The following is a 27111-nucleotide window of genomic DNA, read 5'->3' on the forward strand; positions in this document are numbered from 1 at the left end:
AGGCTGTCCACTTGGTGCATCTTGTTTTGCCATTGGGATTTCCATATCGACCTCATCGTGTTGATTGCCGTTGGCTTACCTATCGGTTCAATTCCCATATCGACCTCTCACCTCGTAACTCCTCATTCGCCATCATGCCGATACCTGCCTGTTCTCGTCGTTCTGCAAGGCTTCAACCAGCGTGGGGATTCGTGCATGGACTTTGGGAAATGTTACCTTCTACTCACGATTGGCGGGCATATCGTGAGTTCATTGCTTTGAGACCATTGGGGGAATGATGGTACCATCATATGTATTGTTGCGGTTTTGAGTTTGTACAGTGAGTATAATAAAGGTTAAAATTTCCCCATCATAATTAGTCACACAAGCAACATGTAGCCTCGCGATAGTGTAGTTATTTCTTAGTATTTGTGAGCTTATTCCTTTTCCTATGTTAGTTCTGCGTTGAGTAGAGTCAGGAGAATAGGCCCTACTGCTACCGACTTTCCAGCCTCCCTAGCCTCATGCCCCTTTGCGCTAACTTTGGTTCATTTTGGGCGAATTAACACGAGGCAGGCCTAGGAGGGTCGGGGCGGAGCCGAATGAGGAGCCGGCAGAGGCGCTGACGGTAAGTACGAGCCGCCAATCAGGGCTCAGAGGTGGTGGCGGCAGCACTGTGTCACAGGGCGTGGTAAGAAGGTTCGAGAAGGTTCGGGGGCACATCTATATAACCCGTTGCGCAAAGCCCCCGAGAGGACTTGCAACAAAATAACTTGCCCCCGAGAGAACTGCTGCCCAGGGAGAACTCTCGCGCACTGACCAACCCGGAGGAATCGTTGATGAGCAGGAGTGAGAGCGTCCAAGAACTGTGAGAGATACGCGGGTGAAGAAAGACGCGAATAAACCGGAATACGCGCTATTATAAAACGACGCTCGGTTGAGTTGGACGCCGATCCATATACAGTGCTTTAAGTCACGCGAGTGATAATGGCTGTGTAATCGCCAGCCGCGCTGAGAGACCCGCATTTCCCGTTCCACCTCATCGGCTGCCTTTGTTCGGGAGACGCACTACGAGGTTCCTTCCACCACCTGCTGCCATCTACGCGGGACGTGCTGGGACCGTGGAGAGCCGGACGGGGCCGTTCCTGGACAACCACATCGACGCGCCTGGCTGGGATATCAATCCATCTGCAATTCCCTGTGTGAGTGTGACGGGCCCAAGTCCGGGGGATAAGATAAGACTGACTAAGTGCTGCTCTGTGTCTCTGCGTCCCGATCACTGTATATACGTGTGGGAATAATTAAACCTGTGTTCTTCCTTTTTCCATTCGATCGTTCCTGTGGTTTCCCCATTGGCTAAGCGTGGTACGAATACAACCGCTCGAATCGGGTTCCACTACCTAAATTGCACAGACCACGTGGTACTCAATCTGCTCGGCGTAACCAAACCACACGTGGCTCGTGTGAGGCTTGCTTCCTCGCTTCCGTGGCGGCGCAGGGAATTAGTTTCGAGCGAGACTTGGTCCCGAAACCCTACTTTGCGTTTGCCCGGAAGGGACGTTTCAAGTCTCGGTTCTGTCAAGCCCAGAAAGAACAAGGGGATTAATCCCCCCTTGGTAAGGGGAAGAAGGGTGGCGGAGAACCGTAAAAATAGGTGTCAGGAGTGGGATTTGGAACCCTAACCAATTTTTTTTGGACGAATTGGCTCCAAATTACGAGTGACCGAAATTTAGCTATTAAGATCAAATTTAATTCGTACCATGGCTAGTCAAGACGGTCGAATGCCGGTGGGGGTAGAAGATGTGGTAGATGAGGAGGTAGAATCGATAGCCCAGGACCCACAGGAAGAGTTGGGAGAAGAGGAGGACATTGATGAGGGGCCGGCAGCAGGGGTAGAAAATGGCGGCGCCTTGCACGTGGCGGCGAGAGCCGAGCCCGCGGCGCCAAGAGATATGGGCCTATTTATGACACAAATGATGGCCTTTATGGTCAAGAAGGGTGAAGAAATGGAAAAGATGAATGGGACAATGGGTGCCCAAAAGGATGAACTTCGCGGGATAAATAATAACATGAAGAACGAAATAAAAGAAATGGGGGAGGACATAAGGCGCGGGCTGAGTGAGGAGGTCGCATTGGGATGCAATGAGATAATGCGGTGTGAGGAACGCGTAGGGAGCGAGCTTGGGCAGAGCGCAGCCAAGTTGACCGAGGGGATATAAATCGCGACATGGGGTGTAGAAAAGCCGACGGCCGCCAAATTGGACAGAAAAATTTTATGCGCGCTGGTGGTCGTCGAAGAAATAAAATAAATGATTGAAATTGGGGCCGTAGAGACGGCAGAGTTAGAAAATGAATCACGGGAGAAGGAAATGGAATGCACTCAAAGTCTGTGTTTGCACCGTGATGTCGGGCTTGCTAACCAAATGAAAGGTTTGCAGGTGCTGCTGGCAGGAAAGAAGGCCCCCAAGGTGAGATATAATGGCGCGAATGTGTTTGGCGGGAAAAGGGTTTTGGCGCGCTTGGGATCGAGACGAAACCCGGGCGGTCGTGGAAGGTCCATTGTGCGGTGTGCGAGGGCGACTGGTGCGCGTGTGTGAGAAAAGTGTGCACTGGAGCACGTGTGTGTGAGAAAAGTGTGTTACAGAGTGTGAGGGAGAATGCACATGTGTGTGGGAAGAGTGTGTTGGAGAAGAGTGTGTTACAGAGTGTGTAACAGGAGAGGGTGTTACAGAGAGTGTGCAGGAGTGCACACCAGAGCATGTGATTGGGTGTGTACCAGGAGAGTGCACACCCGTGGGCGTTACGGAGTACGTAGCGAGAGAGTGTGTAACGGATTGTGTGGAAGGTATGAGTGCGCCTAGGTGTGCAGGTGCGAGTACGGTGTGCGAGGGAGAATGCACAGCAGCGGACATGAGAGGAGAGTGTGCTGCAACAAAATGTATGGAGTGTATGGGAGGCGCTGGGACGCCTCGGTGTGCGAGTGCGGAGTGGGTCGCGAGGTGTGGTGAGAACGCGGCTCAAGCATCGACACAGACCGGGGTAGCGTTTAGCGCGATGGATAGCCGACGTGAGCCCTCGGTGAGTTGTGTGCGGCGGGGATCGATGCCACAACCGTGTCACAAAGACCGATGTGCACGATTCGTGCCGGCCCCCGCCCTGTATGGTTGGTGCCGCGCCGTGGCGGTAAAGGCGAACAGCAAGGTTCAAGGGGAGGTTGGAGAGTTCGGAGCCGCGCCCCCTGGCGGGTGCGGTGCTCCAACCGTGGGCGGTTGGACCATCGTGCGTGGGACCGCGAGGCCCCGCGCAGAGATGGAGCTCTGAACCTCGGCCCATCCATGCCTCCTCCCCTGGATCGAAAATGCCAGACGGACCCAACCTACAGTAGACCAACCACCTGCACGGATTGCTCGGCCTCTCGAGGTCGAGCCGTAATGGCGATGTATTTCCGCACAAAGAGGCTCGAGTGTACTGGACGAATGGAAATAGTGTACCCTGCGTGGAGGAGTGGTAGTTTTACCATTCCTCAATTTCGGGCCCATGAGCATTAGATTAGGGGGATGGCAGTGACATGCACATGGGGGACCCACGATTGTTACCTCCATGGGGCACCGAAGCTAGCCGAGGGAGGGCTCGGATAATTATTGTTAGGAAATTAGATGACTGTAGAGACATGAGATTTAAGTAATGACTTTTGTACTGTAGAGGGGACGTAGAGAGTTTAGATGGTTGTTAATGACGATGTGAGTGCTTAGTTTAATGGGATGACGGGGAAGCACGAGTTTTAGGGGAAAAGCAGCTAGCTAGATGATGCTGTGTGTTTGAGGAATTGTATGAAAATAAAAGAAATTGTGTTTGAAGTGTATGGAAAGTAGTGTGTGAGAGAAGTAGTGTGTGAGCACAACAGGTGTGTGAGAACAAAAGGTGTGTGAATCAGTAGTGTGGAATACTTGTGGTGTGGAATGCTTGGTGTGGGATAAAAGGTGTGGAATGCATGGTGCGAAGGACTGAATGGGGGAAGAGTGGAACGCATTCGCGAAAGCCTGGGGGGGGGGGGGGTAGTGTAAACCCAGGTAGAGGGCTTACCCAAAATTTGTAGGGATATTGACACCTGTGGTGCGGGTAGTGGCAAGGTAGTGCTTTGGTTGGGTGCATGAGTCAGTGAATGGCTGGGCGTGTGGCTTAATTGGTGCATATGGTTATTGGAGCACTCCGCCACTGGTAGTTTGTCGGCCAGGTGAGGCCGCAGGTGGGCTCTGGGAGCCAGTTAGAGTAGTTGTGAGTTGTTCAGTGGGGCCCGAGGATCCAAGGGAAGGACCCGGGTTGCCCAATGCCAAGGAGGGAATCAGAGGGGTAAAGAGCCAGGAGGGGCCTTCCCCAGTTTAGGTAGTCGCAGGAGCAGGTAAGCTCGGGTGGCGACTTAAGTGGCGGAGGTGCGTAGGTAGTTGGATATGCTAGTGGAGCCACATGACCCAGCCCCGAAATTGTGCAAGGGCACAGTATGAAAAATTGGGGAATGAGATCCAAATTCGTAGGGCACCGCAGAGTGGTCAATGGGGATTCGGTTTTTAGAACCACATAGTTTAAAGATGGCCGATTGGCAGGGCATGACCCCGGGTAGTGTAAAAGTAAGTGTCAGTAGTGTAGTTAGGAAGAGAAGTCCCCTTCGCGCCATCCATATCCATTCACCAAGGAGGACGAAGCTCTGCACCAAGGCCAAGAGAACTGATTTGAGTGAGTAAGACGCATCATGACGTAATGGGACATTAAGTTTGTTCCATTCCTTCCTTCCTGGGAGGGATTGGGAGACGAATTTGGATTAGAGGGGGATATGGGAGACAAGATGTAAAGTCGAATTTGAATTTCTAAATACCAGGAAGGGCTAGGGTAATGTAAGCTGACGTTGGGGGGTATGAACGGTTAGGGACGAGCTTGCTCTGCTCGCTCCTCTGCGCCCCTCACGCTGCATTACCTTGTATTGCTGTGTACCTTTGTGCCCTTTCCGCTTTGCTGGTCGTGCTTTGTCTCTCCCCCCACCCCAGGACCATTGTGGAGGTGGAACTGTGCAGCACCATCGAACTGTGCAGCATCCCTGCTGCACTTTGTTACATTTGTGCAGCTGAACTGAGTGGCACTTTGCTGCCGTATCCTTTGGTTATAACTTTGTTGCACCTGTGCAGCACTTTGCTGCCACAAACACTTTGCTGCACATTACATACACTTATGGACCACAAGTTTTGTGGCCTTACACCTCACCTGTGCAGCACTTTGCTGCAAATTCACCTTGCATCTTCGGACCACTTGTTTGAGTGGTATCAATGTCACGCAGTCTGACCACATAGGGTTGGCCCTGCTGGCAAATAAATAAACACCGTTTTTTTTTGTTTGTTTTTTTGTTTTTTTGTATACTGAATCGAGGCTCGTGAAAGAGCTAACATTTATTTCACAAACAAATCAACCAGACAAATAAAATATATAAAAAGAGGGAGCGGAAGACAAGATGGGGAGAGAAGGGGAAGCACACAAACATAACATTTGAGAGCAGGGAGATGTGTGGGAGGGAGAGGGCTTGGGGGGAGGAGGCGTGGGAAGGGGGGGTGGGGTGGGAGAAGTATAAAACACAAGGACACCAAGGACTTCCAGGACAGAAGTTGGTATTTCAAAGAAGTGGATTGGGGTGAAATTAGTGGGGGTGGAACAGATCAAGGTTTTGGATGGGGGAAGATAAGAGATGGTGGTGAACAGCTGTTTTAAAGACCTGGAGGGTGGAGTGGGATTGAAGAGAGTGAGGGAGTTTGTTCCAGAGGCGGGAGAAAAGAGGAATGAAGGAGTGAAGGTGAGCAGAGAGTCTTGATTTTGGCAGTTTAACCATAAGAGGGTTGCAGGCAGATCTTGTGCGACCTGTAGGAATATTTGGGGGACAGAGCCCAGAGAGAGCTGGGAGGGCAAGGCCAGAGAGGAGTCGGTAGAAGATGGAAAGACCACCAACCTGCCTGCTGTGAGTGAGTGAAAGGCCGTTGGAGTTAGCTTCATCGCGGGAGATTCCAATGATTCTGAACGCTTTGGTTTCAACAGCGTGAAGACGAGCTAGGTGTGAGGCAGGAGCACCAGCCCAGAGGGGAGAGCAGTATTCCATTGAGTATTCCAGTATTCCAGCAGTATTCCAGTTTTTGTGTATCTTTAGTATTGTGTGCTAGGGACGAGAAGAACTGTATGTTAATTTTGCCCTGAAGAGCAGGAATGGCCTGTATGCCGGTCCGGGGGCTTGCCGGTTTGATATGTGCACACAGAAGATGCAAGATGCAAGAAGCGAGGAGCAAAAATGTGACTTTTGAATGTGTTTTTGTGCTTTGCTGTGCTTTCTTTCCCCTCCAATCTTCTTTCCAAAAAGGACAGGTCCTGGGTCATAGAACTGTAAATAAGAGTAGGTTTTGTGCTTGTATATAAAAATGCTGCCCACCGGCGCTATGTTTAGTTTGAAAACAATTCCGCAATTCGGTTAATTGTGGACGTGATTCTGTTAGAGTAGCTACTCAACGCAGTAGGTGGGACATATTTAGTGTTTTAAAACTGTCGCACCCACGGGTTAGAGTAAATGGTAGGGGGAACCACATCTATATGTCACATGTAGCAGTAAAAGTTAGTCCCAGATCTTTCTCAAAACCGATCGTTTCAATTTTTGTAGGTTCGACTCGGGGACGAGTCTGACGAGGGAGAGGGGTAATGTTGCGGTTTTGAGTTTGTACAGCGAGTATAATAAAGGTTAAAATTTCCCCCTCATAGTTAGTCACACAAGCAACATGTAGCCTCACGATAGTGTAGTTATTTCTTAGTATTTGTGAGCTTAGTCCTTTTCCTATTTTAGTTCTGCGTTGAGTAGAGTCAGGAGAATAGGCCCTACTTCTACCGACTTTCCAGCCTCCCTAGCCTCATGCCCCTTTGCGCTAACTTCGGTTCATTTTGGGCGAATTAGCACAAGGCAGGCCTAGGAGGGTCGGGGCGGAGCCGAATGAGGAGCCGGCAGAGGCGCTGACGGTAAGCATGAGCCGCCAATCAGGGCTCAGAGGTGGTGGCGGCAGCACTGCATCACAGGACATGGTAAGACGCTTCGAGGGGGTTCGAGAAGGTTCGGGGGCGCATCAATATAACCCGTTGCGCAAAGCCCCCGAGAGGACTTGCAGCAAAATAACTTGCCCCCGAGAGAACTGCTGCCCAGGGAGAACTCGCGCGCACTGACCAACCCAGAGGAATCGTTGACGAGCAGGAGTGAGAGCGTCCAATAACTGTGAGAGATACGCGGGTGAAGAAAGCCGCGAATAAACCGAAATACGTGCTATTATAAAGCGATGCTCGGTTGAGTTGGAGGCCCATCCATATACAGTGCATTAAGTCGCGCGAGTGAGAACGGCTGTGTAATCGCCAGCTGCACTGAGAGTCCCGCATTTGCCGTCACACCTCATCGGCTGCCTTTGTTCGGGAGACGCGCTACGAGGTTCCTTCCACCACTTGCTGCCATCTTCGCGGGACGTTCTGGGACCGTGGAGAGCTGGACGGGGCCGTTCCTGGACGACCACGTCGATGCGTCTGGCTGGAACATCCATCCATCTGCAATTCCCTGTGTGAGTGTGACGGGCCCGTGTCCGGGGGATAATATAAGACTGACTAAGTGCTGCTCTGTGTCTCTGCGTCCTGATCACTGTATATACATGTGGGAATAATTAAACCTGTGTTCTTCCTTTTTCCTTTCAATCGTTCCTGTGGTTTCCTCATTGGCTAAGCGTGGTACGAATAGAACCGCTCGAATCGGGTTCCACTACCTAAACTGCATGGACCACTTGGTACTCAATCTGCTCGATTGAGTACCACATGGTACTCAATCCGGTACTCAATCTGCCATTCCCCCCTCCCCTTCCCCCCTCCCTTCCCCCCTCCACTCCCCCCTCCACTCCTTCTCCCCCCTCCCCTTCTCCCCATCCCCTCCTCTTCCTCCCCTCCCCTTTAAGAGAGAAATTCTCTGTAAAAGAGCTTCCACTTCTGACTGCTCCTCTTCCTCCTCTCCCCACCCTTTTCCCCCTCCCCTCCCCTTTAAGATATAAATTCTCCATGAAGGAGCTTCCACTTCTGACTGCTCCCCTTCCCCCCTCCCTTTCTCCTCCTCCTCCCCCCTCCCATCCTCCACATCCTCCTCTCCTACTCCTCCTCACCTCCTCCCCTCCTCCCCCTCCTCCCCCGCCTCCCCCCTCTCCTCCTCCCCCCTCCCGTCTTCCCCCCTCCCCTCCTCCGCCTCCTCCTCCTCCCCCTCCCCTCCTCCTCCTTCCCCCTCCCCTCTTCCTCCCCCTCCCCTCCTCCTCCTCCTCACCTCCTCCTCCTCCTCCTCCTCCTCCTCCCCTCCTCCTCCTCCTCCTCCTCATCTCCTTCCCTCCACCCCATTCCCCTCCCCTTCCCGTTCCTCCCCCGCCTCCCCCACCCGGCAACGCCGGGTACTTCTGCTAGTATATTGTTACGGACCGCGGATAAGATGTTCATTTGCCGAGCGGATGGCGCCGCGGCCCGAACTGTTTTTACAATGACTAAGACCTGATTCCTTAAACGTGGGCCAAATCGTGCCACAGATATTCAATGGGGAAAAGACAAAGGCAACACGGATGTGAAGAAGAAGACGACAAAGAGGGTTTGAAATACGAATATAATTTATTACTATTTACAGGACCAAAGAAACCAAGGAGAAGGAAGGATAATAAAATAAAGACAGACAGAGGGATGGACCAGAAGGACACAGTGAAACTTAGCTTACCTATGCAGTCTTACTTAACCCAGGACAGAACAAACAAAGACGGACTCACACGAATGGGGAATGGAGGCAGGAACGATTGGCTGGACCAGGAGGAAGGTTCAGCTCGGACCAGAGGATGGCCGGGAGGGAGCAGCCGCCACCCTTCCTCAACAGCAACCTGCCGTCAACGCTCAAGCTGCGGCGGTCAAAGCTGCGATGGTTCAAAGCTGCTGTGGTTCAAGCTCCGGTGGTTCAGGCTGCTGTGGTTCAAGCTCCGGTGGTTCAAACTGCTGCCGTGGGGACGTCGTGTGCTTTCTCAGGACTCCTTTTCATCACTCCTCGCGCACTTGTGTCAAAGGCTTCCCCCGCGCTTCTGTCAACGGCTTCCGCGCGTGCTTTTTATAACGCCGCGGGCAAATCAAGCCGCCGGCCGCTAGAACACGCCCATCGGTGAGCTCGCCTCGGCCCTGATTGGTCGGCACGGCCCTCTGGCTCCACCCTTGATGACGATGGGCGGGCACGCCCAGGATTCGGCAGCTCCTCCCCCTTCTTCTCCAAGCCTACCTCGTGGCTTATGGAGTCGCGGTGAAAACAACCCACAGCTGCAGCAAATGCGGTTTTATTAATTGAAAATGAAAGGGGATCTATCTATTTGAATTCGGTGCAATGGAGTGTCAATTAATGGAAAACAAATCCTTAGCCTACTACACAGAATAAGGAAATAACTGTCAACAAGGGGGAAATCTATTATTGGCTACGTGGGTGCTTATGAAATAACTACGGAACGACCTTTGACCTTTATACACAGACTGGAGGCAGGAGGGTCCAGAATAAAGCAATAAAAAAAACACAATCCTCATATCCACAACAATATATACAGGGTGAGTCAAAAGTAGCGCCCAATTTCTGTTTATATATATATATATATATTTCTGTCAGTTGATTGTTTCTTTGCCATTTGTATTACAGTGTACAAGAAGGTAGAAATAAATGAATGACATGTTTATCTAACCATTTATTCGGGGGAAAATTATTACGGAAGTGTACCAAGCTGTTTTACTTGCAATTTTCAAAGTGCCCTCCCTCGTGATCGATGCACAATTGCAGCTGAGCAGGCACAGAGTGGCACACACGCTTGCAGAGTTCGATATCAATTTCCTCAAACTTTGCAGTGACTTGAGCCTTCAATTCCTGAATGGTACGAGGCTTTTCACGATAAACAAGGTCTTTCATGAGCCCCCAAAGAAATAAATCTGGAGGTGTAAGGTCTGGGGAGCGTGCCGGCCACTCGATCGGACCGCGGCGGCCGATCCACTTTCCGGGAAAGTTTTCATCAAGCCACTGACGAACATGACGTCCACAATGAGGTGGAGCTCCATCTTGCTGGAAATAACAGTCCTGATCTTGTACCCTGGGCCAAAAGAAGGTTTGCAGCATATCCAGGTAAATTTCTGCAGTGACAGATCCCTCAAAGAAAAAGGGTCCAATTATCCCTAATGGAGATATGGCTTCCCAAACTGTCACGCCAGGTAAATTTACCTCCTTCTCAACTGTCACTCTTGGGTTCTCCGCAGCCCAGTAGACACAATTGTGTCTGTTAATTGTGCCGTTAAGCTTAAAACATGCCTCATCTGACCACCAGATGTTGTCTAGCATTGTGTCCTCTTCGTCAAGTTTAGCTAAGAACTCTTCGCAAAATTGAAGACGGCAGTCGTCATCTCCATCATGTAGGGCATGCAGTAAGCGTGGAACGTAAGATTTCCAGTTTTTCTGGTGAAAGATATGGATAACACTTGATTGGCTCACTTCCAACTCTGCAGATAAATGGCGAGTTGACTTTTGCGGACTTTGTTCCAGTCTCCTGATGGCTTCTTCAGCCTTAGCTACATTCGTTGCCGTTTTCGGACGACCGGACTTCTTTGCAGTGGCTACCGACCCTGTTGCTTCAGATTTCTCGACAATCAATCGTATGTTTCTTCCCTGGGGTGGGTTAATATCGAATTCCTGTGCCAAACGGCGTGCCGCCATCGTTGGTTGTTCATTACATTTGTGGTAATGTTTCACGGCCGCAATGCATTGGCATGCAGGATGCCAACAGGATGCGTTGGCATGCAGGATTATTGAAAGGTAATTCATGGTTCAATTTGGTGCAAATTCAGTAACTTTCCAAACTCTCAGCAATAACCTGCAAAACAAAAAACAAAAATAAATAAATTAAGAAAATTAATAATCTGCAAGACAATTATTAACAACATGACATCCCAGAAGGAATCTGACAGCCGAAAAAACAGAAATCGGGCGCGGGCACCTACTTTTGATTCACCCTGTATATAATGGGGTCGGGGTGTATTGGATATTTCGAGCACTCCCTCATTCCACAGCATCCTGCATGCCACCCCACCTCGTCCCTTCCTCCCACCCTATAGCCCGTTCTTTTCGTGCTCTCTGCCTCGTGCCAGAACCAAGACCCGCGATCGCTGTCTGTCTCGCATCCATTTCGTCTGCGTGACCTTCCTTTACAGTTTACATAGACTGCTGTATGATTGCGGTTGCTGAGTGATCCCACAACACAAACAGAGGAACGCAAACGGTGCGAAGACTGAACAGATTGCTTCCAATAAGCAAAGTTAAGAATTCAGAATCGAAGTAGAAAAAGACGAATATGCTGAGTGCGCTCCATGTGTTGGTGCTGGTGGTGCTGATGGTGCTGTCGGTGAGGAAGCTGCTGGGAGTTATTCGGTCCCACAACCAGAGACCCGCACCTGAGCCTCCAGGTCCTCGTCCTTTACCTGTGCTCGGTAATCTTCTGGCCGTGCGTGGGGGTCAGAGACATGAAGCATTCATGCAGGTATCTGATCGATAGCTCTCGAGTTATTGATTCGTAAACACACACAATATGGCCGTTTGTATGCAGTTACGTCTCTTTGCGTGTGGTGGTTGTTCTCACATGTGGATCTGGAACTTGGAGCAAAATGGTGTGTGTGTGTGTGTGTGTGTGTGTGTATATGTGTATGTTTGTGCATGCATGTGTGTGTGTGTTTGTGTATGTGTGTTTGTGCATGCATGTGTGTGTTTGTGTATGTGTGTGTTTGTGCATGCATGCATGTGTGTGTGTATGTGTGTGTTTGTGTATGTGTGTGTGTGTGTGTGTGTGTGTGTGTGTGTGTGTGTGTATGTGTGTGTGTGTGTGTTTGTGTGTGTGTGTGGATGTGTTTGTGTATGGCTGTGTGAATTTGTCTGTTTGTGTATGTCTGTGTGTGTTTGTTTGTGTGTGTGTTTGTCTGTTTGTGTGTGTTTGTGTATGTGTGTGTGTGTGTGTGGGTTTGTGTGTGTTTGTGTATGTGTGTGTTTGTGCATGCATGTGTGTGTGTATGTGTGTGTTTGTGTATGTGTGTGTGTTTGTGTGTGTGGGTTTGTGTGGGTTTGTCTGTCTGTTTGTGTATGTGTGTATGTCTGTGTGTGTGTTTGTGTGTGTATGTGTTTGTTTGTGTGTGTGTGTGTGTGTGTGTGTGTGTGTGTGTGTGTGTGTGTGTGTGTGTGTGTGTGTGTGTGTGTGTGATATTTACATGGCAGAGCTATGGGTTAGTGCGCTCGGATCAGGTGATTGTGTACACCAATGGTTGATAGTATGACTGTTTGCATATGACACTGTAAGTGAAGCTGCGCGTATAACTATGTCTGTGTGTGCAACTGTGTTTCTGTGTCTGTGCACATGAAACATGTTCAACCATGTTTGTGCATGCTCTCGAGTGTGGTTTTGAGTGACTGTGTGTGTGTGTGTATGCGCTGGTGTATTTTTGTATGTTGACACTACTTACGTATTGAAAAATAAACAAAACTTAGTGTTTCTTGGACTATTGTGAGTTCTACGTTGAAATAACTTTTTGACATCACTCGTACTTTTTCTTCAAGAACATTTTACAATTGGAAAAATGCGCTCTTGTCAGAAAAATAATCCCATAAAATGTCAAACTTGGTTAACTGGATCACAAACAAAAAGCTAAGTTGCATTTTCTGTAGCTAAACAGTGTGCATCCATATTACCTCCACAACCCCTGCAGCCCACGTGCTCCGCAGCCTCATCTGCACATTTTTGTTACGTCGTCTCAATTCAAGCGTTTTTCCACAGCAAGTCTCCTCGAAAGCCTACAGCACAAAATAATGAAAAATATTTTTCTGATGCGACGTCAAAGTATTATAAGATAAGCATGTTTGTGCAAAGGAGTAACGAGAACAGCACTCATAGAGCTCATAGTCTCGCCTCACGTGCTCATTCTGAAAAAAATTCGGGAAAACACGCTACTATTATGGCCTGCATACCCGTATCATCCATGCACCCTATTACGTCATATAAATTGCCATTATCCGTAGCTTCATTGAAATTAGATTGATTATTAGGATATTTAACGACCACTTTGTGCACATTAAGGCTAAATTGTATCAATGAAGATGAATATGAAAAACAATTCAAACTATATTCACCATAGCTAGTTGATCATACACATGAAGTTTCGCATCGATCTTTCAAGCGGTTGTGGAGAGGTTATTTTTACGTTTTTATTTCCAATCCAATATGGCCACCAGACCACGGGACTAATGATGTCATAAATTTAATTCGTCACACATCACATTGTAGATCAGATACATTAAGTTTCAGATTTTTCAGATAAGGATTTCATCCAACCAATAACAGCTGGAATACCACTTCATCGATGACATAATCGTTATTAAACTATATACCCCATGGGGAGTTGATGACTTATGCCAAGTTTCAATTTTTTGTTGTTGAGCGGTTTCAGAGAAGTTGTCCAATTTTTTTCCTTTAATTCAATATGACCAGCATACAATGTGACCTATGTCGTCAGAATTGTCAATAAAATATTCTCCATGGGGAGTCCCTCCTATGTTTAAAGTTTTGCATCGATTGGACAAGCAGTTACAGAAAAAAAAAGTGAAAGCGAAAATATATAGACAGGGACACACACAGACAGACAGATAGACAGACAGACAACGGACGGAGGCATTACAACAGTCTCACAACCCCTTCGGGACGAGACTAGCAAAATGAAATACCAATAAGCAGAAAAGCAGGTTTCCTTCTGCTCGTTATGCACATTCCGAAGTCACAACTTGCACCAACAAGAACAAAGAGAGGAATTAATGCATGGTGTGTTGGCGGCTCCTCCACTTGGGCAACTCCATCTGTGGGGTTATAGGCAAAGGCTTTTGAGAACGGCCTTGCTCTAGAACAGTGTTTCTCAAACTGCACGGGTCATGACCACCAAGGGGGTCGTCCGTGAGTGGGTTACCATGTGGGTCACGAGCTGTCTGTGTCTGCGCTAAGTAGTTAAACAAGTCCTGGTGATGTTCCCAACGACTCACCGATGTGAACTTGCATCCTCAAGCTTAGTAGTGATCAAACCTAAAGCCAGAAACACGCCGATCGATGTCAAGAGCAAGTTACGATGTTCGTTGAGTAAGACCAGTCCCCAAATTGACATGTTGTGTGCAAAAAGGAAATAAATATGGCCCAGATTCCAGGCTTTTTGTTATTCCGGGAAGTCAGGGTTGGCACTAATTGGCCCAGCCCAATTTTACCCACCTCGGTTAAAAAAAAAAACCACACGTGAATAAACTCAGTATTTTGCCAGTAAAATGTTTGTTTTTTTCAAAATCACCATTCCTGTCTTTTGTTTTTCAACCCTTGCAGGGAATAACATGGGATAGTGACGACCAAATACCAGGACGGGTGGGTCGTCTGGTAAACCCGGCTGAGAAACACTGCTCTAGAAGGAAGGTCTATCTGTATAGATGAAAATCTCAGCGGTCCTGAATTGATGAAAAACATTCCATTAGTTTTTGTCCAGTGAAAGAACCCTTGAACCCCTTTCTTTCTTTTTTAAATACAACGTCTAAGGCTCGTAATGGAGCTGCCGCTCACACACACATGGACATACCGATGAGACGAACACTTAACGCAGCCACTGAGCTTGGAGGAAGTCTTGTCACTTCCCGGGATACTCTGGGTACCAGCGACGTCACAACAATGGTGCTGCCTTTCTCAACACACTCAGCAGGACATTTCCTCAGGAGGAATTTCCTCCTCTCATGGATGCCAACCAATAGAGATTGTCCGTGCTCTGTCCTTTTAAATGTTGAGCATCAAGCAAGGAAGCAGCACATGCCATTTTTAATGTCTTTGGAATGCCTCGGCCGGCTTTAAACCATTGACCTCCCAGACTCGGAGCGGATGCTCTAAGTCTAACCATTACACCACATCGTCTGGTTTTGGCCCTAAAGGGGTGTAGAGGGTCTAAGGGTCGAAAGTAGTCCAAATATTTAAAAGGTGGAATGGTCCAAAGGAGGCCAAAGTGTCTAAAGCTCTAAAGTGTCGAGTGGTGTGTGTGTGTGTGTGTGTGTGTGTGTGTGTGTGTGTGTGTGTGTGTGTGTGTGTGTGTGTGTGTCTGTGTCTGTGTCTGTGTCCGCCACAATATATTTCCGCTTTAAAAATGGGTTTCTCTGCAACCGCTTCTCCGATCAATGAGAAACTTTAAACATAGGAGGGACTCCCCATGGAGAATATGATATTGCATGTGATGTCATTAGTCACATGGTGTGGCAGTCATATTGGATTAAAGAAAAAAATTGCACATAATTTTCTCTGAAACCTCTCAAAGAAAATATTGAAACGGCATATGTCATCAACTCCCCATAAGGTATATAAGCTGAGAACAATGATATCATCATTGAAGTGGTATTCCAGACACAATTGGCTAAATTGAAATATTTATCCGCAAAATTCGAAACTTCATATATATGATATATGACCCGATTTGATTGGAGAATTAAATGTACTAGTGAGATACCCGTGCTATGCATGCGTGGGAGGCCAGAAGCAAACAGACAATGCAGAAACGGCGAATGCTAAAGCCTGAAACCAATGAATTCCACATTCCTGTAGCACCTTCAGTCGCACGTCAGACATGGAGAGCAAGTTCGTGAAGGGCTTCCATGAAAAACGTACCCGTTCGCAAACAAACGGGTACGTTCACGTATAGAACATCGATCGTGGGACTGTGGCGAATCTGCATTTGGCGATCCGCGAATTTCACGTTTAGAAAGTAGAACCCATCACGGCATGTCGTCATTCACTTGAACTCGATATCTCTTTTTTCATTCCAAACAACATAACTCCAATCACAAATTAAATAGCATTAATATAAAAAATAAACTTTGAACAACATTGTTAATGTTTCCTTCATTGTAAAAACTACCAAGTCAACAGTTAAAAGGATTTTGAGCCAATAGGTGTTACGGCCTTGGAAAGATCGATGGAGACAGCGATCTGTTAGCTTATACACTGCCCAAATAGCTATGTGGAATTCTCTCATGTAGAGATTAAACTCACGTCGTTTGAACTGGCCGAGGTCATTATTTACTTTTAATGATGTTTATATATGAATCAAAAAGAAGATAATTGGTTTTGGGTCGTCCTTTCCGCATATCTCATGGGATTGTGAGTTGGAGAGACGGCCGTGATGGCGGAGAGGAGGTGGCATTCTCTCAAGCAGGGATTCAACCCATGTCCTTATAAATGGTCTTTGTCCGAGGTAATTATTTTTAACTGTGTGTTTCCATTCGTCAGGTTGCGATCGTTGCAGCCGTTTGTGCGGTACCCAGGGAAATAACGTTATGCGGGAGTCCAAACCTGAAAATGCTGGAGACCAAAGCTGAAATTGGAAAAACAATATAGCCTATTTTGCTCCAGGGGGTCCAAGAATTACCCACCCAAAATATCGTTGCGATTGGTTCAGCCGTTTTTGCGGTACCTGGGGACAGACAGACAGACAGACAGACAGACATTTGGTGAATTATAGTAAGAATGATGTTCCTAACCTATGCCAATAAACTATGTGGCATAATAGGGTGCATGGATGTTACGGGTAGTCGGGTATATAGACAACAAGTGAATCCTCTTGGATTGCGCTGAGGTTCGGGCATGGAATTTCGAGCCTCGATCATGGTTCGAGCCTCGATCTTGTATACAAAAATAATAATAAAATAATAATAAGAACCTTGGGCCGAATCTCGCGCTTCACCAGTGCGCGTGCGCGAATTTACGTCACGTCGGCAGCGAGAAGGGGTTCCCCAACACGAACCAATCAGGAACTGCCACGTCACACTTATATGATCTCAGAATTCCTGTGACAGGAATTCGCGTTACACTGGCTGGAAGTCATTCGCTAGAGGCGCTTCCTCAGCGCTAATAATAGTAGCGTGATCTGTTAACGATGCTTAAGTTAACGGTTTTTGTTCAGAATGAACGGGTGATGTGCGACTCTGCTATGAGTGCCGTTTCAGTTCTAAAGGCTTCTTGCTGTTGTAAGATAATAAAACTGTTACCGTTGGAAACGCTACATGAAGCTCCCAATTTTGCTTCTTCTTCCTCATCCTCACAGAACTACGGGCTTTTAACGGGCATTTTTGAAACTAAACGGACAATAATTTTTGTTCAAAGTAAATGGATCATTAGCTTTCCTACAAAGGAAATAGATTATGAGCTTTCCAACGATACGTTTTTAAAATAATACTTTAAAAAGATTTCCGACAGAAGTTTATTAATTTGTTTATTTGTTTTTTTGTTTGTTTATGTATGCATCAAAAACGAAAAAAAACACTGAACCAAATCCAACAAAATTTTGCATGTTGTGTAAGGGTACCATGTAAGTATGGTTTACCATGTGATCTATGACATCAGAGCAAGCAATAAGAGTCCCTCCTATATTTAACGTTTTGCATCGATAGGATAAGCAGTTCCAGAGAAACAGTTTTTAAAGCGAAAATATATGGATGAGGATACACACACACACACACACACACACACACACACACACACACACACACACACACACACACACACACACACACACACACACACACACACACACACACACACACACACACACACACAGACGTTATAATAATCTCGCACCCCCTTCGGGCAAGACTACCAAAGGAATGGGATTACAAAACAAAGGCTAAGAGCAAGATGAACAGATATAACCCTTAACCAAGAGATATGTTTTAACAAGCACTCATTTAAGATCTAGTAAGACTTCGCATAGCAGATGTACCAAATTCACTACAGTCCCACAACTAATGTGAGTAGATGGCACACCCATATGATAATAAGGTCCATCCATGGGATGAGAAACTTTGAAATGCAACACCCGTCCTGCTAATCACCAATCCGACAGCCTATAGTCGGGTTGGGATTCAAATACAGACAAGACTGCTGAAAGGAGTACATGGACGTTGGCAGTATTACTAGGTAGCTTAGGTGTGGATGGGATATTGTGATGTACGTGAGAGGCTTTCATCGAAAGATGATTGCACTATTGGTGTTTGTTCATTCCTCACCAACGCTATTCATTCTTTCCCACCCTGTGCCTGCCCCACTGTTCGCTTTCCCCACTCCTTCTCTAACTCACCCTGCCCCACCCCTTCAATGAAATTGGATAAATGCTAAAGATTTAGTTAATATTACAGATAATAACAAGAAAGAGCAATCAGAGATTGCAGACCCTCACCAGTCGGTGTTTTCGTGGTATTTTAAGGCTTATGTGTTGAAACAAATATGGCGGCCGAACCACGTGATTTATATACTTGTCGAATTCGTGTACTTGATTCGAGTTTGTCGAAGCTCAACAAATTTCATTTTGATTGGATGAAGTTTTGTTCTTGTCGAATTATGACGTCATAATGGAGGCACCGATGACATTATCATTAACATATGTTATTCCCCATGAAGAGTTCTTTACAATGAGCCATTTCTTAATTTTTTTCTATGCAGTGCTTTCGGAGAAAATAGAGGTGCAAAATTATTTGGTTTTTCCAAGGTGGCGGCCGAAGCACGTGACCGATTACATCATCATTTTTTTTTCTCCACCACTTTATCCCTAGATGACGCACAAGAAATTTCATCTTGATCGGATGAAGTTTTGTGATTGTCGAATTATGACGTATAATGGAGGCACCTATGACATATGACATCCTCATTAACATATGTTATTTCCCAGGAAGAGTTCTTTACAATGAGCCATGTCTCAATTTTGTCTGTGCAGCACTTTCAGAGATATAGAGGTGCAAAAATTTTCGGTTTTTCCAAGATGGCGTCCATAACACGTGACCTATAACGTCATAATTATCATTAAATAAATTATACAGGTGGAGTTGCACCCATGGTGAAAATTTCTTGTCAATCGGACCAACGGTTGCAGAGAAAATCATATTTATTCTGTGTGGACAAACAGACAGACAAACAGAGACAAATGCACTCAAATGCAACACCCTCTCCTCTTGCGAGGGTAATAATAACAAGAAGATGTCGTGCAGAGCATGATACTTGGAAAATATACCTCTCCCCCCCAAAAAAGTTGCCATGGATACATCAAATTGTCCATTTCATTAAGATTGAAATTGACGATCCTAATCAAAGCTCGGGTCAATCGGATTAAAAGTGACAATTTTTCAGGAATAAATTGATGATTTCAGAAGTTTGACCTTGAGTTGACCTTTGACCTCAAAAAGAGTTGGTTTCCCAATTTAGTGGCTCAATATGCAAATGCTGTGCAAGTTTCAAGTCATTCAGATAAAAAATAGCAATTTTAGAAATTTGACCTCAAGATGACCTTTGACCTCAAAATCAATAGGCTTCTTCCTTATGACCAACTATACAATCTGGTTAAGTTTCATGAAGATCACTTTAAAATTGTGACCTGAAGGCGATTGACAGACAGACAGACAAACAGACAGACAGACACAGACAGAATTACACACAAGACCAACCAACATACTTGCAAAATCGAATAAAAATAGGACCACTGGAACTGTAGCTTATCTGGGCCTTGGCCTAACGCTGTAACCCAAATTTGGTAGCATTCTGACTGGTGGGCCTGGTGAAGAAGAAGTTTGAAGGAATTTACACGTTTTTCCCAAAAAGTTACAAAGTCCACCATTTTGACACATTTCCGGTCACGTGGTTGGCATGACCTCCATGATCTAACATCCCTACCCTGGCCTAATGTTGCAATCCAGTTGTGGTAGCATTCTGACTGGTGGGTCTGGAGAAGATGATTTTTAAGGAATTTACTAAGTCCGCCATTTTGACCTATTTAAAGACAAGTGACCACAATGAACTTTGCAATCCCCGTTACCAGTCAGGAGCGGAATGTTGCTGCCAAATTTCAACCGGAACAGCCCAGCGGTTTGGCCGGAGAAGTCGACGGATGGATGATGCAAGATGATAATACCTTATCTGGATTTCCAATTGCAGATAAGTTAATAATAAAATGATGCGTTGAATTCATGGGATGTGGATGAAGCACAGGCACGGTGGACCGAATGGCCTCTTCCTGCATCAAAGTCCATCGTGTATCGTTGTGCGTATCCGAGTCATTATGAGACGATGATAAAAACCGATCTTTAAGGATATGCTGTCAATGGTTCCTTGTGTGTGTGCAGCTCGCAGAGCGATTTGGACCTGTGTACACACTGTGGTTCGGACGCCTGCATGTTGTGCTCCTCTGCGGTTACGATGTGGTGTTGGAAGCGTTGGTGAAGCGTGGAGAGGAATTTTCCGCACGACCATCCCGGCCGCTCTATTCTGCACTCATGAGAAACTCAGGTGTCTCTCGTCTTAAATTATCTCCTCTTTAACATATCCTTTCATTGTTCCTTTCCTCTATTCCATTTTTCATCGCCATTATTAGCCAAGGCCCAGGCCTGGCAGGATGGCCGACAGGTACGCACACTCATCTCTAAATATTGCCTATCCTGGGTTTGCATCCCTACTCGTCTATAAAGTATCATCCTGGTGTTTCACGGACAGGGCGATTCATCGATGTGTGCGCCGTCCCTCGCATGGACGTTAAACGTGTGTACCGTCTGCCAACATTAGATGGTGGACGTTAAAGACTCCACAGTTTTCTTCAAAAAGAGCAAGTGACTTATGCACCATGAACAAATTCCAAATTCCTGCCCTAACCATCAGAGGGCATTGCATCAGCGGTACAACCAATCCCTCAGCCAATGATGCTACTCCGCAGCCTTGCGCTGCATATGAAAGAGGAAGAAGAAGAAGAAGAAGAAGAAGAGAGAAGAAGAATCCCAGTCGTTTTCTTTTTCTTTCTTCCATTGCTTCCCCTTCTCTTTGTTTACCCGCTTCATTATTTAGTTATTGTCCTCTTTAATTTCCTTTCTCATCAATCGATTCTGGTTTAATTTTGGAATACCACCATTTTGTTTTTGTCTTTTTATTGTACAAATGATGGCATGAGAGGAATTGAAAAGCATTGAGGGTTGTGTACCCGATGCAGGTATCGTGTTGGCCAATGGTGCAAAGTGGTGTGCACAACGCCGCTTGGCAGAGCTGGTCCTGAGGAAGGATAAAGGAGGAGGGTCGATGTTTGAGTGGAGTACATGTCATGAAACAGCGCAACTTATCCAAGAAATGGACGGCTATGACGGTGAAGAGGGCCTAATCAAACAGGCTTTTGTATATATAGTCGAGGCTCGTGGAAGAGCTAAGATCACTGAACTGGAAAATATATAGAATGACCATTCGTCATTTGGACATTGGTTGGACTTAATTTTTCTAAAGTTACAGATTCTGATGGAACTGTGGTGGTTTAGGTATTCTATCAGCCAATTGATTAATTATTTAAATATTTTACGATTACTATTTAATTATTTTCATTATTAATCATTTATTTATTTTCTTTCTCATCTGGGCCAGTGTGGTTGACTCAGCCCGTCGTCCTTCCGAGGTCGGCAAATTGAGTACCAGGTCACTGGTAATTCCCTGTGTGTCGCAAGAGGCGACCAACAGGGTTGGCGGCAGGAAGGGCATCCGGCTAAAAAACATCGCTTCAAAAAGGGGACCGCGGTGCCCCAAAAAGGTCAACCCCTGCTCTGCGGGGGGAAATGGCCTCTAAAGGTGGTTGGTTGGACCATTGCCATTCACACCACACAGGTGGAGATGTAGCTACCGGGCGCCATCTTGGTTGGCACTCGATGCTGGGCGATGGTCATTTCCGTCATGCGTTTGCACGTAATTCAGAGCGAAAAGCGATTGCGTTTTTTCACCTTTTGTGCGATCGTTTTTCAATAGGAAACCTATCACAGTTACTACAACACTTTCCTTTGTCCTTTCCTTTTCACAAAAAAAATTTCGACAACAAATATTGTTAATTTGGGAGCGTGAAGAACTCGGGACATTTTCATGAAACTTGCGAAGAGTCTGTCCGAATTATTTCACAACTAGGGCATGCCCGTACGTGGGTGCAATGCCCGTACGTGGGTACGTGGGTACGTGGGTGCGAGTACGGTGACAATCCCCCCCCCCCTCTATTTACATGAAATGGTTTGGTTCATGAAATGTTTTGGTCCATTCGCAACGCCAAAGCGAACGGCGAACGGCTTGCGAGTACAGTGACAATCCCCCCCTCTATTTACATGAAATGGTTTGGTCCATTCGCAACGACCACAGAACCCCCCCCCCCCCCCCTCTATTTACATGAAATGGTTTGGTCCATTCGCAACGCCAAAGCGAACGGCGAACGGCTAAATCGCCATAGCTCGGTAACTACTTGTCCGATTAATATGAAACCTTGAAAAGGCACATCCTCGGGTCCCCAGCAATATACCTGGCAAGTTTCAAGTATATCGGACCGGTAGTTGTCGAGAAACAGCGGTCACAGACAAACATACATACATACATACATACAAACATACAAACATACAAACATACACACAGAGATTACTGGAATTATAGATAGACTAGGGCATGCCCGTACTATATATATATCTAAAAGTATATCCCCCCCCTCTATTTACATGCAATGGTTTGGTCCAAAGCGAACGGCTTGCGAGTACGGTGACAATCCCCCCCCCTCTATTTACATGAAATGGTTTGGTCCAAAGCGAACGGCTTGCGAGTACGGTGACATTCCCCCCCCTCTATTTACATGAAATGGTTTGGTCCAAAGCGAACGGCTTGCGAGTACGGTGACAATCCCCCCCCTCTATTTACATGAAATGGTTTGGTCCAAAGCGAACGGCTTGCGGAGTTTGGTAAAGAAATCGCCATAGCTCGGTAACTACTTGTCCGATTAATATGAAACCTTGAAAAGGCACATCCTCGGGTCCCCAGCAATATACCTGGCAAGTTTAAAGTATATCGGACCGGTAGTTGTCGAGAAACAGCGGTCACAGACAAACATACATACATACATACATACAAACATACAAACATACACACAGAGATTACTGGAATTATAGATAGACTAGGGCATGCCCGTACTATATATAAGCTAGGACGTGCCCGTACGTGGGTGGGTGCCCGTTCCTTGCCAAAAAAAAAAAAAAAAAAAATTTGTGTAGGGGGGTGTGTGTGTGTAAACATCCTAGGGCGTGCCCGTACGTGGGTGCAAAAAAACATGCGTGCAAACAACAACAACAAAAAAAAACTTTGAAACCACGTGGCAGTAACGACCACAGAACCCCCCCCCCCTCTATTTACATGAATGGTTTGGTCCATTCGCAACGACCACAGAACCCCCCCCCTCTATTTACATGCAATGGTTTGGTCCAAAGCGAACGGCTTGCGGTGTTTGGTAAAGAAATCGCCATAGCTCGGTAACTACTTGTCCGATTAATTTCAAACCTTGAAAAGGCACATCCTCGGGTCCCCAGCAATATACCTGGCAAGTTGCAAGTATATCGGACCCGTGGTTGTCGAGAAACAGCGGTCACAGACAAACATACACACACACATACACACATACAAACACACAGAGATTACTGGAATTATAGATAGACTAGGGCATTGCCCGTACGTGGGTGCCCGTTCCTTGCCAAAAAAAAAAAAAAACGCTACCCGTACGCTCTACCCCGCCCGTACGCCCGTAAACAAAAAATAACAACGCTCTTCGCTTCCGCCCTTCGCTCTGACTGAATTGGGAGAAATAATGCGCATAAGAAATCGAATTACGTACCGTAATGGCGGTCAGCTCGTAACGCGCACACTGTCCGGAAGTTCGCATATCGCATATCTATCTATCTATCTATTAATGCCCATTTATTCAATTATCGCCAACGTATTTTGGCTTTTTGCAATTTAATCGCAAGGAAAAGTAGAAAGAGAAGAGGGAAAAAAAGAAAAGCCTTGCCTTGCTGCAAACAGCTGCTGCAAACAACAACAACATGGAAGGCTGCACTGTCCGGAAGTTGGCATATCGCAGTTACGATTATTTTAGTGTTAATGGCCAATTATTCAATTAGCGCCAACGTATTTTGGCTGTTTGCAATTTAATCGCAAGGAAAAGTAGAAAGAGAAGAGGGAAAAAAAGAAAAGCCTTGCATTAACGCATTAACGCTTGCATTGCATTAACGGTTCGGCACACGTGATAGCTCGCTGCTCTCTGATTGGTTGAAGCGTTTTTTGGACATAGCTCGGTAAGTAATTGTCCGATTAATATGAAACCTTGAAAAGGCACATCCTCGGGTCCCCAGCAATATACCTGGCAAGTTTCAAGTATATCGGACCCGTGGTTGTCGAGAAACAGCGGTCACAGACAAACACACAGACACACAGACACACAGACAGACACACAGAGATTGCTGGAATTATAGATAGATGATTTGTTTTTGGTCAAAATTGAAAACATGAATTTAGCTGTCCTTTTATTACGTATCCAAATAATTCAAACTAAAGTGATGAAATGTAATCAACTTTATTAAGTAGGCCCAAATGGCCAAAACCCAAACTACTTTATGTACTTCCATAGCACTATGGACTATGAATTAAACGTCTTTGAAACAGCTGTGAAACGTCTTTCCACAACGCTTCCGTAACCGATTGGAGCAGTTTATTGCCGCACAAAATGGCATTTTAACAGTTGTCTGGCTTTTAAAATCTGGGACACGTTCAAAACAAACGAGATCCGCGAAGCGAGTTGGTCGAGTCGTGCTGACCAAGATGGCGACACGGCGGCTTCACTTTTCACGGAGTATGAGCGTTCTATATATTTTCAATTCAGTGGCTAAGATACCTCAGGGTATCAGTTCAGCTTATTACCTTGAATGAGCAATTTGGTAACAAAAAACTCGAATTGTTAAATTATTTTATATTTTAGATATAAGAATGGAGGAGTACATGACAAAAGTAACTTGAACGGTACTCGGTAGAGTCCAGAGAGTATACGTCCGCCAGGCTGAACAGTTTATCTTCTGTATCCTACAAATAGGTCAGATCTGGATTCGGACCTGAACCAAAATTGAATTTTTTTTTTTTTTTTTTTTTTGTATACAAGATCGAGGCTCGTGAAAGAGCGAAAATTAATCACACAGAAAGACAAACAGACACATAAAACAAATAACATCGGGAGCGGTAGACAAGATGGGGAGAGAGGGGGAAGGACACAAACACAACATTTGAGAGCAGGGACCGAGAGACATGGAGACATCGAGAGATCTGTGGGAGGGAGAGGGCCTTGGGGGGGAGGCATGTGAAGGGGGGAGGCATGTGAAGGGGGGGAGGCATGTGAAGGGGGGGGGGGGTGGGAGAGGTACAAACACATGGACACTGCCAGGATTTCCAGGAAATAAGTTGGAATTTCAAACAAGGTGGATCTGGGGTGAATTAGTGGGGGTAGAAAAGATCAAGGTTATGGATGGGGGAAGATAAGAGATGGTGGTGAACAGCTGTTTTAAAGACCTGGAGGGAGGAGACGGATTGAAGGGAGTGTGGGAGTTTGTTCCACAGGCGGGAGAAAAGAGGAATGAAAGAGTGAAGGTGAGCAGAGAGCCGAGATTTCGGCAGTTTAACCATCAGAGGGTTGCTGGCAGATCTTGTGCGACCTGTAGGAATATTTGGGGGACAGAGCACGGAGAGAGCTGGGGGAGCAAGGCCGGAGAGGAGTCGGTAGAAGACAGAAAGACCACCTACCTGCCTGCGGTGAGTGAGTGAAAGGCCCTCAGAGATAGCTTCATCGCGGGAGATTCCAATGATTTTGAAAGCTTTGGATTCAACAGCGTGAAGCCGAGCCAGGTGTGAGGCAGGAGCACCAGCCCATAGGGGAGAACAGTATTCCATTGAGCTGCGGATGAAAGCCTTGTATGTGGTGAGGAGCTCAGGTGTGCCGAGGAAGGACTTCGCACGACGGAGGATGCCCAGTCGGCGACTGGCTTTGGAGGCCAGCTTGGAAATGTGGTTTTCCCAAGAAAGATCATGGCAGATAGTGAGACCCAAAAGCTTGAGTGACAGAACTTCTTGGAGAGGATTGTTGAGAAAGTAGATGGGAGGGTTGTCCAGACGATCTTTCCGGAGAGACATAGTAAGAGAGTGAGATTTGGCAGGATTGAAAGACATGTTCCACTTGTTTGACCAGTCTGTGATTTTGTCCAGGTCTTCAGAGAGTGAGGAGGCTGCAGACTGCCTATCTGAGGGAAGAGGAATGGAGCGGCAGAGAGTGGAGTCATCAGCAAAGAGATAGAGAGGATTTTCCAGAGAGTCAGAGACATCATTGATAAAGACCAGAAAAAGCACAGGGCCCAGCACACTTCCTTGGGGAACTCCAGCCTGAACAGGAAGGGGAGATGAGAGAAATCCATTCAGGGCCACACGTTGACTACGACCAGAGAGGAAGTCCGCAAGCCATGCATGGAGATTTCCATGGATACCATAGGAGGAGAGTTTGGTGAGCAGAGCTGGGTGCCAGACCGTATCAAAAGCCCTTGATATGTCAAGGGAGACAGCTCTGATTTCCTGTTTGGCATTCAGGACCTCCATCCATTGTTGAGACAGCAGAAGCAGCATGTCCAGAGTAGAGTGACCTGGTCTGAAACCAAATTGATGATCAGAGATCAAGCCATTGGAGAAGAGGAAAGATTTCATATCCGAAGCAATGATGGATTCCATGACTTTGCTGATAATTGGGAGCAGGCTGATTGGTCTGTAGTTGCAAGGATCTGTTTTTGCACCTTTTTTGTGTAAAGCGGTAATGTTAGCTGATTTCCAGGATGCTGGCAGATGACCTTGAGCAAAAGATAGGGTGAAAAGAACAGAGAGAGGGTGAGATAGAGCGGCAGAGCAGGATTTTAGGACCCGTGGGCTGATGCCGTCTGGTCCAGTTGCAGAATCAGAGTCGAGGTTTGACAAAAACTCCTCCACCTTGTCAGGAGAGAAGGACACAGAGTCCAGGAGCATTTGGGTTCGACTGGGAAAGGTGGGAACAGAGAGAGATGGGTTTGGGACTAAGGATTTCGAGGCGAACACAGAGTTGAGGCATTCGGCTTTGTCA

At 46.6% G+C, this 27111-nt stretch overlaps 1 protein-coding gene across 2 annotated transcripts in view; it reads left to right on the forward strand.

The window, feature by feature from the left end:
• Window positions 1-11073: 11073 nt before the first annotated feature.
• Window positions 11074-27111, forward strand: part of LOC137432797 (cytochrome P450 2J5-like) — a 44368-nt gene continuing 28330 nt past the window's right edge. For both annotated transcript variants that reach the window (XM_068125007.2, XM_068125008.2), the window contains exons 1-3: window positions 11074-11597; window positions 20273-20435; window positions 21127-21276. In XM_068125007.2, the coding sequence (XP_067981108.2) occupies window positions 11412-11597; window positions 20273-20435; window positions 21127-21276 (499 nt within the window). In that variant the 5' untranslated portion in view covers window positions 11074-11411. The remainder of the gene's footprint in view (window positions 11598-20272; window positions 20436-21126; window positions 21277-27111) is intronic.

The sequence above is a fragment of the Myxine glutinosa genome, chromosome 8 (assembly GCF_964187855.1).
Source record: "Myxine glutinosa chromosome 8, kmMyxGlut1.1, whole genome shotgun sequence".
NCBI lineage: Eukaryota > Metazoa > Chordata > Myxini > Myxiniformes > Myxinidae > Myxine > Myxine glutinosa.